Source organism: Aphelocoma coerulescens, chromosome 9 (genome assembly GCF_041296385.1).
Source record: "Aphelocoma coerulescens isolate FSJ_1873_10779 chromosome 9, UR_Acoe_1.0, whole genome shotgun sequence".
NCBI lineage: Eukaryota > Metazoa > Chordata > Aves > Passeriformes > Corvidae > Aphelocoma > Aphelocoma coerulescens.
Window position 1 is genome coordinate 22,175,008 of NC_091023.1, and position 12,855 is coordinate 22,187,862.

General features: G+C 40.1%; 1 protein-coding gene across 2 annotated transcripts in view; it reads right to left on the reverse strand.

Moving 5' to 3' along the window:
• The window catches only part of FNDC3B (fibronectin type III domain containing 3B), a 185,050-nt gene that overhangs the window by 86,710 nt on the left and 85,485 nt on the right, over window positions 1-12,855 (reverse strand). For both annotated transcript variants that reach the window (XM_069023859.1, XM_069023857.1), the window contains exon 4: window positions 5,533-5,609. In XM_069023859.1, coding sequence (XP_068879960.1) covers window positions 5,533-5,609 — 77 coding nt within the window. The remainder of the gene's footprint in view (window positions 1-5,532; window positions 5,610-12,855) is intronic.

Sequence of the window (12,855 nt, forward strand, 5' to 3'; positions counted from 1 at the left end):
TAGCACATATTTGAAAAACAGAACTACTTATCTGGACTGTGCACAGAAATGCTGGATTTAACTCTCAGACTCTGATGTTGCTGTTGCTTAATTGAGAGAGCAAGTTCCTACATCTTGATGTGAAAGGTTTTCATCGTGGCTTTAACTAGTCCAAGCCTCAAAGCCAACCCCAATCTTCCAGGCAGGTACAAGTTCTTATCTCTGCATCTAGACAGGCTACACATGTGTTTAGTGCTCTGGTGAAAGATGAATATATTAAGGAACAGATTTAGACAGAAAGTGTGTACGCTGAGCAGCACATAATGTAAACCATATTTAAAATTATTAGGATTCAGCTTCCTGAAATATAATCTATAAAGCAGGGAGGGAAGCTCTGAGTCCTGTCAAAGACCTTTTTGATGAAATTACCCTGCTAGATGAAGCTATAAAATATCAACAGGACTGAGAGAAGCCAGAGATGAGGGGATAGAATAGAAAATTTCAGTTGGGAGGAACCTACAACCACCAACTAATCCAACTCAGAGGATGAGCCAGCCTTCCAAATTACTTTAGTCAAAAAGCCAAGACACTTGTATCTTTCATTTGTTTCCTCCCAGCCCATGAATGCTGACAGCATTTTTGTTATTCCATGTGCCTACATTACACATGAACACAAAAACACAGGGGACCTTGCAAAACCCACTTAATTTCCCAATCCTACAGGGCATTTTCTCTCTAAACTAGGAATTATTGATATACATTTCTGAAGCTGTACATACTGTCTTTAAATACGCTGTTCTGTCCTTAACAAATCAAAGTTGGTAATCTGATTTATAATGCACTACATGCATTAGGTAGCTATGAAGACTGGAGACATCCCTTGACCTGTAAAACCTGCAGTGAGTAGACTGTAGTAGTGCCATCCTGGGAGACAACACTCACTTCATCAAAGACAGAGAAAGTCAGTTTTGATCCATTAATGAAAATAACACAACTTAGCAGAGAGGTTCGACTTTGCTATTTTAAGAAGAAATCTGCAATTCTTTGTATCTGCTTAAAACCATTTGTCACGAAGATCATAAATTCATCTGGAAACACACTGCTAAACTGTCCCTACTTCAGTGCCAAGAAGCAACAAAATCCTAATCCCTGTTGAGGTCTCTAGATGCAACTGGAATATTAAAAGTAATTGCTATTACTAATTTTAGCACTTTATATTTAGAGAAAACAAATATCTCTGGTCATTTGGCACCTAGAGATAAACTTTCATTATTTTGTGGGTTTTTTTTCAAACAGTTAGTAGGTAAATTGTCTTTTGCTGGTATTTTTTGTGCTTGCTGGTGTAACTGGCATGCCACCTCAATAACAATACTATTATAGCACAGTTCTGTGTGGGTTTTCATCCCATATTTTAGGGAGCTTAATTGCTACATGAGGTAGGTGATGATCTTTCAGGGCAGTCTGGGTTAACATTACTCATGCACAATAAAACTGCCTCCCCCATTGGCTGGCACATTTTGGGAATGCCATTTTAAATGTTACTTGTTTTCCAGTGCAGATATCACTGTAGTAACTAGAGATAATTCACGTATTCAAAGTACATGACAAAGCTCCATGTTGTCTCATTTTTCTCCATTGAAATTTAATATTACACTCTAAGGAAAAAGACATGTTAATTGTGTACAGGTAAACTGTATCTGTATTTTGTGAGATCCAGTTAAAGAAACACAACCACCCTCATTCTGTAACACACATTTACTGTATGAGTTTAATATGGTAATATGCAAGTAATTTCCACTTGCTTTCAAAAAAACCCCCAAACAACCTTTATTTCACTTAAATTTAATGTGCTAGATTCAGCAAGGCCATCTGGAGCATGGCCACTGGGTGGACCACAACCAATACTTCAGGAATTTCATAAACTAATTTGAAACTTCATTCATAAATCAATCTGTACCCAAAAACAGTACAGAATGAGCTCATTCAGGAGGCACTTGGATGTCAACATTTTATTTATTCATTTAATTTCTTAAAGATGCCAATCCGAGTTCACGCCAGTCGTGGCAAGTTTGCATCACTATCTTTAGAATCCATCAGTATTAAATCAAACACCAAATTAAATCTATACCTTCAACGTGGAAAACAGACAGATAAACATCTAGAATGCTGGCAAGCATGTTGGGGTACTTTAAATCTAGAATGATACAGTTCTTCAGGACCAGTGCCCGTGAACTCAAAAGGATCATGGCTGGCACCGTATGAGATCTGCACAACCTTCCTTGTGTTCAAGCTTTAATGAGGATCCTCCTGTTAAAGGATGCCTCAATTGACTGCAGTCTACAAAACACCCAGAGCAGCTCTGTGAGCTGTAAGCCACACAAACGAGCAGTTTGTCACTAAAACCTGATGTTAGTCAAACATGCTTTTGGAGGAGAACAGCCCTCTTAGGGAACAGGATGTACCCAGGACCAAAATCCTGATTTTCAAGGATGGGATAGATTTTCTACCATTTTAAAATGTCATTTAAAGATATTCCTCTTTCCAAAAGTTATGCTTTAGTTCTGTCAAATGTCATGTGTTTGGTGCAGGGATATTGAACTGCAGGATCATGGCTCATACTGAACAGTTCAGACCATACAAACCCCATGGCCAAAGAAGGCTTTTAACACATGATCCAACCAGTAAATTTGCCCTTTAGGCTTAAAATATCTATGGCAGAGATCTCATATTAACAAACCGGTAAATAAAATCAAAAGTGGAGTTTCATGCCAAATTTTTATGTCCAACTACAGACAAGTAACTTCTCAAATTCGAGTGGAATTGCTCCAGATTTATTTGAGAGAGAGCAGTCCTCAGCCAGCAGCACTAAACAAACAAGTGAATGATCCTGCTTTTTGATATTTCCATTTTTCTAGTTCTCTGATTAGAATACTCCAAACCCTCCTTCTCTCCTCCCAGACATACACTGAAAAGCAGGAAAAACAACCCATGATATTGTCCCCAAATTTAACACCTGAGCCTCCAAATCCTTAATCTCACTTAACAGCTGAAGCCAAAATTGTTGACACCACACACATTTAATGCAGATTTCTCTGCCATGTCACCTTCCACAACCAACTTTTACAGCAGAGATATCGTCCACCAAGAGCACAGCAAGGAACTTTTCCTCTTGTCTGTATTTAACTAACCCTTAGCCCAAAGAATTGCAGGGACATGAACTCTGATCTGATTGCTCATATCTGCCAGAGGTACACAGAGGTTTGTCTGCTGGAAAGATAATGCAAAATATACTGGCTCTTTGAAGAGCTGGTCTTTTGAGAGCAAAACCATAGCATGAAAGATTTGAACTGGTGGTGTGTATTTGTTTTCTATTATTTTCCTGGATCATTTCCTGCCCTGGCTAAGCCTCATCATTGGGATGATCTCCTTAACATCAACAAACCCAGCTTCTAGTCACAATTATTAACATGGTCCTTGAAGTCTAGAAACAGAGTCTGTGTTTGTGCTGCTTCCAGTGAGGCCGACCTTGCAGGGCTCGCATCCTCCTGCCAATTTTTCCCGAGAGGTAATGAAGCACCACGTTAATCCAGGGCAGCAATCATTCGATAACTCATGCAATATTCAGGGCTAACACTCACAGCTCACACAGGCTTGGCACAACAAAATGGAAATAAGATTTCATGCCTTTTTTTAACAGGCACTGTTACTTCTCCACAGGGGTACTGCTGTCTGCCTGACTCTTAGATGTACACTTTGGGGACAAATCAAACCAAAATCAAATATATTTTGATTCATATCCCAGAGTGCATTAATTTGCCTTATAGCCTTTCCCTTGACATGTTAAATTTAAGTTGTGTTCTAATTGTTTATCATAAAAGAGTGGGTTAAACTATGAAGCCATAGACAAAAGCAAGAGCAAATAAGGCAGACACATTTATTGCAATAAAGAGCTAATTTCATTACTACAGACTTTCAACTACTATTTAATATGAAGCAGTCTGAAAGGCAAGAGGGGCTCACTCACCACAGAGCAGAACACACATTCCGCTGCACAAAAGCACCAAATACAGAGTTTCCCCCTAAAACTTTACAACATATTTCCAGCTCCCTGGAAAAACTGCTTCGGAAGAGGGTTTTTGGTTGGATTTTTTTCTAGTTAAGAAACTACTTAAGGGCTACTTTAGTGGAATTATTATGGTGCCCCACAAAAAGCTTTACAGAAGAACTGGGCTCAGACAGAGATACAGCTGGAAGACTTTCATCCCTCTGGTTTGGAAAGCATTCCAATTATACCCAACCATTTATCTCAGCACAGAGGCAGAAAGGTATAAACATTTTAATATTAAAAAGGTGTTAGAAGTTATTTCAAAGGAAGAATAAATCTTTAGGAAAACCTCTACATGATATGGGCCAGTTTATTAAATTAGGGGAGCCCATGAGGAGCATTAAGTACCAAATGCTGTCTCAAAACTCCAACCACTCCCCTTGGGAGGACTGAGCAGCAGGAGGACCACCCTGACATCCTGCCCTCTCTCTCCTAGGCTGGCTAACAACTTCCCCCATACTTGAAGCATGTTTTCACTCTGCTCAGAAGTCAAAATACCACAGAGTGATTGCAGTATTTTGTGGGATTTAAGTATGACGCCATCCACAATTTTTCAGAATTACACAAGCTCACACGTTTCCTGGGGAGGGGAAGGGACTCAAGGACATCATCTATTTTCTGCTTGACAAGATGCCAAACTGTATCTATCAAAATGTCTTATGCTATTCATCAAGGATATCTGAAATACTTTGCATACTTTTAAGGAAGCTTTTGGTCCAGGTCTCAAGGAAAACGGTGAAACTATTGGATTTATTGTATTGTTCACAGCTGCTATGCCTCACATCAATCTTTTGGTTTGGTTTTGGTTTTTTTTTTTTTCCTTACCTCAGAAAGAGTCTAAGCTTTGCAGAAGATGGAAGGAACAATCTGGTAATCTGGGGTTATTTACACAGAAGAGCAGTAGCTGTTCAAGAGTTCCAAAACCTAAGAGCTTTGCAAAAGCTTTTCCATTTTTTCCATAAATAGATAGCTAAATCACATTTATTCTTGAAAACACACCAACACCTCCAGTTCTTGGTATGCTGCAGGATTTCTGCTGGGAAGACACTGAGGATCAACAGCATATTTTATAGCTACAGTGGCTCCTTCTCTCTCTTCCATGGCCTCCTACCCCCTCTGTCACACAATAATCTGAGGCATTACCCAACATCAAGGACTTCTCTCCCTCCCACAAACAATACACTTGCACACATAGGCTCAGTCTGTGTGCAGAGCTTTTGCTGCTGCTCAAACCCCAAATCTACTACAAATACCAGTGTGTAAAGGTGCACCTCCCTGGCCACTTGTGCAAATGTGTGTGTAGTATCACAGCAGTAGAGGAGGAGTATGAAATACTTTCATTCAATAATTTCATTAAAACTGCTAAATGAAACTTCAGCCAAGTAGATTTCTCTATGTGGATCAATGCTTTTGCTTTTACATCCATTTTAATTCTTCAAGAAGCATACCTGTGAGATATAACCAGGAGGCACATGAATAGGGGGAATGGATCCATTGGGTGACATCATGGGAACTTCTGCTGGTCCTAATAGAAAGAAAGTAATAAGATATCAGTTTTTTCAGTTGAAAAAATAGTATAATTGCTCAGAAAAGGTTAAAAATAGCTTTATTTTTGAAGCCTGCAATAACAAAATGAGCAGCTCCACTAATTTCTGGTATATGGAAAATGCCTTGTGCCATCATTCTGAGAATAACATCATTGTTCAATGACTTTACCATATATTCTGCTGAAATAATATTTTCATCATAAAACAGCTAGAACATAGACTTTATATTACCCACTGATCAACTCATACAGCATTAAGCAGTAACACAATATGTCCTTTAGCAGCCCACAATTCCTATACTGAACTCAGGTTAAGTTATTCTTGTTGAAGGCATAGGAGCAGGGAACAAAGCAGAAACTGTGCAGCCTGGAATTAGGCAGCTCCCAAGGAAAGCGTCCAATTGTAGCAAAAAAAAAAAAAAGTCACATATGTGAAAAACTATCTATCTATTTAAGAATGCACAAAGACCAAATTCATTATCTCAGCTATTCAGACTAACCTTGGAATGTGGTTATACAAGCAAGAAGCTTATGGTTTCCACTCTGAAATCCAGCCCTGAACATGTAAGTTCCATTTTGAGGCACTCAGTACAAGTACAACAAAGCAAGTGCCATAACCACTGTGCTTCTGGAAATGGAGCCTCACAGCTAAAAGAAAGGGTCTAGATAAAATGGAAATAGTTCTCTCAACTGCTCATTGATTCACCCATTAACTCTGGGAACATCACACGGAGCAGTCAGTAAAACAAACCCCCCAAACACCACACAGATGTTTGCAATCAAGAGTTTACTGCTTGGAAAAGAAAAATTAATGTCATTCTTTCCTTATTACATATTAAAATCTGACACTGAACTGTTAATTGGCCCATTTGCCCCCATGGTCAAACTCTTCAGAGGAGCTCAGCAAGAGACTCTGCTCCTTGTCACTGCAAACTGAATTCCAGCTTTGACTGACAACACAAAAGGTAACTCCATCATCTCCTCTGATGGAGAAGCCATCCAACATCTCCAAACCATATCATATTCTGGGGAAGGAAGCTGAACACTAAAACATATGAAGCACTTCAGGCACAGATGGGATACAATGGCCTGTAGGAGTGACTGCTCCTAAAATTTAGACTAATCTAATGAAATCTCCAACAAACTGAGTCACAGTCTGTTGTCTGATATCAGCAAAACCACTCCACATTAAATTAGCAGTCATTCCCTATCCATCTGCATTTTTATACTCCTCAGGCTTCTTCTGGTACAATCAGCAGAACTTCCCACCTCCCAAAATCCAAGTTACACACAGGAATCCATCTGAGTTATTTTTATCTCCCCTTATCTTGGTTTGTTTTCTCTATCCAGTTATTTACAGTCTAACCAGCACCTACAGATTTTACTGCTCACATCTAGATTTCAAATATGCTAAACCATCATCAAGTGTATAATGGGAAATGGGAACTCTGAAGCTTAAATTTATATATTTTGGATCTGGTTTTGCTGGACTTCATATTTTCCTACACCTAACTATGTGGGGAACTTTACCTACACTACAGGCCCAGTAAGGGGAAAAAAAGCTATTACTTATTATTCAGTTCATATGGACTTCTCTCTTACCCTATGGCCCTCACAACAATATTTATCTCCCCAGACAGCCAACAATTTTAGTGGCAATGGGAAAAATTCAGCTTGAGCAGTAAGTGATTATTGGGAAGGAGCTGCCATCTAAATGGCTTTATTTAAATTCATCAAAAATATGAAGTGACAATTGGTTCAGAAAGAATTTCACAGAAATATTGTTTGAATAAATGTGTTTTCCCTATCAAAAAAATCTCTGCAAACTTCTTCTGAGGAATATAGTTTTTTATTTCTCTCTGAACCCACTCTGGTCTGTATACACTGACAAGTTTTGCTCCACAGTAAGCTGGACAGTATATAAAATGTAAATGCTGATAATGTGAATATGCAGTGATGCTTTTTTGGGGGATTTAATCCACACTGGATTATCAAGAGCTGTTCAGTTCCTCAGGACAGAACATGCTTGAGAATAGGTAAAATGAATAGTTAACAGTTACACAACACATTCCTTGTCAGTGATGTCTCAAACCCAAAAAACTGCAAGAAAAAACGTTGATATAAAATAAAAAAAATCCTGAGTTCACCACTGAAATAGAAAATAATTTAAATATTGCATGTAATTGTTGCTCAATAGAACGAAGCTTTATGCATAATCTTTTTCAGCCCCTCACCAAAACTTCTTTTAGTTGTATTGGCCAGTTGTTCTCAAAAATAGCTGCTCTGACTCGGAAATAAACTTAAAAATGGAACAGTTTTGGAGTTTCTACGTAGAGAGCAGATAGATACAACAAATAAGCAGCACTTTGCTCGGCATGCCTCATATCTGTCCTTCCAAACCTTGTGCCAACTGCTCATATGGAGCAGCGATCTACTTGCAGGAAGAAATCAAACTCCCACACTGATACTGTTGACTGTAACACTTCCACTCCAATAAAAAAAAAAAAGGAATATTGTGTTTTATCATCAAAACGTGCACTGTGCAAGATGAGTCTTAACCTTGCATATGACCCACAAACTGTTAAAGTCATTTGGATAACAGGTTTTAAAAGACTGACAGCCTGGTGATTTGCAGCTAGATTTTGTTTCCAGTGCTTTGATTTCAGGGTTAGCCAAATGACTTTAGCATACATTATTGCATTCCTCTCATCAACGTTATCAAAACAACTTCAAGTGGTAGTAAAATAAAGACCCCCACCTCCACAGCTCAATGAGTCCCAGCAATTATTAAAGATTGTTCTTGTTGTCAAACCATTCCCTAATTAACACTAAAATAAAACCAAACGTTTTGTTTGGCTTGAGTTTTGTTTGGTTGGTTTTGGAGTTGGGTTGTTTTGGGTTTTTTTTTTTTCAGTATTTTTGGTTATTTCAAATAGTTTTGACCTGTTAAAAAGCAGAACTTTAGAAGAGGATGCTCCTCAGCTGCTTCTATTCACAGGAGGGATGTAAGTAATGTGTACTCTTGGGAATCACAACTTTGCAAGTTTTAATTGAAGCTCGTGGTTCAACACAAAGTTTACTTTAAATGAGAAACGTCCCTCCATTCTATCAGAGATGCTGCACGCTGCAGTGAGCTCGCTGGAGTACTTTTCAAACCTCTTAAGAAACAGGGGTTGTCTCCTGAGTTCCTAATGAAACTGAGCCAGCAGAGCTTGGCCACCTCTGCCGACAAAGCCACCGGCCAAATTCCACCCCGAGCTTCTTTCCCGGGAATACAGCACATCTCCTCTGACTCCTGGAGGGCTGCCCTGTCCAAAATGCAGGTGCAAGGAAATTATTCCCCCTCCTCTGAAAGAAGAGGAAGAGCAGGAGGCACCATGCTGGAGGCCCCAATGCCCACCTCAGCAGGCAGGTGCCAGACACCCCAGTTGTCCCCAGCAGACAGAGCACAGTTTCCCTAAACACACTAATAATTAACAGAATAAAACTTTGAGTAAGTAAAAGAAGCAACTCAGCCTCGTATTGTGGCAGAACTAATTAACAGCTTGACACCCCAGTCTGAGCCTTTCCTCCTCTTCCCAGACACCTACTCTCTTGTGCTGCTCTGTCACCCCTCTGATGGCATTAAAGCTGATTATTTTAACCATTTCAGATAACCAACAAGGTTTTGCAAATCTATTGCCTTTTTAAAAAACACCTGCATGCTCAGTCTAATAAAAATGACAACAATCATTCTATTCCTTCTTGTGCTATGTTTTACTGGGTGATTTTATTGCACATCAAAGCAGGACTCCCTTCCACCTCTGTCTCCCACTTGCCCTGGTACGAGGATGTTCCTGTCATGCAGAGATTGACAGTTCTTCTGGTCATTTGTATTCCTTCAGGAAAAATCTCACCATATACTTCAGAAACTTCTGTCCCAAGATTTTCAAGGCTAATTATAGCCTGGATTGCAACCCACGACACTTTCAAATTTCTTGTACAAAACCAGTTTTGGAATAAGTATGCTTTTTTCCTTGTTCCCTAGTGACCTTTAATGCATGCATTAAAGATCACTTTAATCAGTTTTCCTTCCTTAAAAATTGTAGAAGCCAGAATCTGGCATTTCAGTTCCTCCAGCTATAGCAACACTTCTTTCCTATTTCCCTCTTTCCACATAACATTATAGGGCAAAGAAGTCATTTTACCACACCATGTTCCTGAGTGCTTAGAGAGCATTGCTTTTCTCTCTTTTTTATGTCCCCTGTAGAATATTTTTCACATCCAGCTCCAGCACATTGGCATATGTTTTACACAGTGCTTCTAGTGACTGTTTTGCAATTACCAAACTCTATCAGGCTTTGTTATTAAGTTCCCATTCTGACAGCAGTTACTGGAAATGTCCTAAAGTTCAGGAATTTCTCAGCCCTGTTTCCAGCAAACACATACCAATTTACCATTTCACACCACAATACCTGCACTAGCAGAGAAACAATATGAAATTAAGTGGTTTTCAATGTGAGTTTGAAAGTTAAGAATCCTGTACATTTTAATAACAAGAACCTACTGAACTAGCTAAGTAAAAAATTACATCCAGGGAGGTAAATGCATTCTATTTAATAAAGCTTAACTGTTAAAATTAACCCATGAGAAATTATTCTGCCTCCCCCGATCCACAACAAAACTGGCATCACATTTTCACATGTGGTGTTTCTCAAGAAGTAAATCTATGAAGCAAGAGGTGTAACAGAATGAAAAGGAGAGATAATTAAAGGGCAAATTGGTCTGCTTTGCTAAAACAAATGACCCAGGGCTTGCTGACCTTGGCTGGGACCCAAGGGTTTGCATTTTCACATGGATGAGCAGCTGTTCCGGAACAATTTCCTCAATGAAACAAGCACAAACAGGCTCCCTGTCAGGCACACGTGTCTTCTCCCTCCACTTGGTTATTCTCAAAGCAGCTTACGGACTAAACAAGGTGATGACAAGAAAAAAAAAAAACCTGGATCCTTCCATTCATCTTCTTTCCTCTGCAGCAGAGCTGTGGTGAGCGTTTTTCCCAGCCTTTCGGCCACAGTCTAAAATTCTTTGTTAGCACAAGCAAACATGAGCATGTCAGAGCATTCTGTAAAAACCTTTAAAACAGGATGTAAAGAGCTTTCACATAAAATATCACCAGAATTTTGAGGTGCACTCTCGCCTAGACAAGAGCTAATTCAGCCACTAATTTAACTCTGCTCGTGTATGGTACAAGGCACAGTCTTGGTTTCTACCCAAGTTACTAGGACACAGGGGTCTTAAACCTGCTGCTGATCAAGATCTAAATACTTTGTCCTTAGAACAGTGTGAATTTGTAGATTAAAGCAGCTCCACATTAGAGGGAAAAAAAAAAAAGGAGTAGCTTGAATAATATTAAGTGCTTGAAGGGATGACAGCTTTAAAAAATACCTTTGGAGAATTCTGAAATGGCAGAAAGAAGTCCCACTCATGCTGCATTCAACCTGCCAATGGCAGGGTAGGGAAAGGTGCTAAAATAATGTTACCAATAACCCTGTGCTTTGATAAATGTAAGAAACATGTGCAGCACTTGGCCATCCCACAGCACCAGCTCATGCCTGAAACAGGCAGCAGGCAAAGTTTTATCCTGCTTATCCCTACAGATCTGTCAATATTTTTAAGATGACCTCATCTACACACCAAGATGTGAATGAAAGGATGCTTGCCACACGCTCATTCACACTCTGGCACCTCAACTGGTTATTTTCTATTCAGATCACAGTTTAATAGTATGAAGTAATTCCTTTACCTTTGAAGAGTACAAAAACATTACCAAAACCCTCAAGTTTAACAGAAATGGCTCCATGAATTTCAAATTATCTTGGATCCTGCAACAAATGACTATTTAAATGTAAATGGAGCGTCTAAAAGAAAAAATGTATCAGCCTGAGAAATCCTCCAGGCGCATGGCTTAACCACCGAGCACAGTCACCTCTGTACATGCAAACACAGGGTTTGACAGTGGAGACTGAAGCACTTTTGATGTAGGTAACACACACTTCTTCAACTTCTTTGTGACCTTCTGTGACCACTTCGTGTTTTTTCTAAATCCCAGGACTAGATTAGGAGAGGTTACAAATACAACAGTTCTTCACTCACTCTCACAGATTGCCAAGTCGATTTGCCATAAACATAATTAAAAATAAGATGCCAAACCAATGCAAGTTATAAAAAACACATTGGTGTCTTGGAGTTTCAGTGCACAATCATTTTTAACACCAAACTGCAAACCCCAAACGCTCAAGTGACACATTCAAGCCCTTGGACTCTGCAGCCACAGACCCGACAGTACCAGCCACGCTCCAGTCTGGGTTCGACTGATGCTTTCAACATGTGCAGACAAACTCACTCAACCAAACATCCAATCAAACCGCTCCGAAATTCCTGCCAAATGCATCCAGCAGACAGCTTCTGGAGCATTTTCTGGCTTATTTACATGATGGCACCTTTGCTGTTTACACTGGAGCCTCTTGAAAGCCGCCTGCGTTACCGGTGTTTGCTACTTGACCTGCTGCACACAGCGGGAGGCTCAAGCACGTCCAGTCTGGAGTTAAACAACAGCACCCCACGCTTTCATGTCAGAACCACGAGACTCCTACTCAGCAGCGTGCTGGCTTGCAATGTGTGTCTCCCAGATGTTGTATTCTGGTTTGGAGCCTATTCTAGAAATAATGCAGCAACCTGTAAAAACAGGAAATTAACTAAAAACTATCAGCTGCCCTGAACATGCCCTGTCCAAAGCAGCCACGGTACTGCAGCAGTCACACAGCAGCACTACTTCAGCCGAATTCTGAGAGGAAGTCAGGTTAAATGCCCACTTCTGTCCACCACAGAACTATGAATTAACAACTTTTCAAGCATCAAACGTTTGTTGTTTCAAACATGAAGTGGTTTGCATTCGGAGATACTCATCCTGAGAGCACAAGGAGTTGTCCTGCTCCTCACCTGCCATCCTGCACCTTGGTTTCGGGGATCACCACACTGCACTAATTTAACAAGCAGAGAAGAGTCCAGACAAGGTCAAAAGGCTGTCCAGCATCCTGGCACATCTTCCCCTGGTGCATCCACAGCCTCTCCTCCTGCCATGGGGCTGGAAGGGAAGGAGGAAGCACCTGGGGACAAGGATCCAGTCCCAGAGCATATGGCTACCCCACACCAGTGACAAAGCACCAGTAACCACATTCTGCAG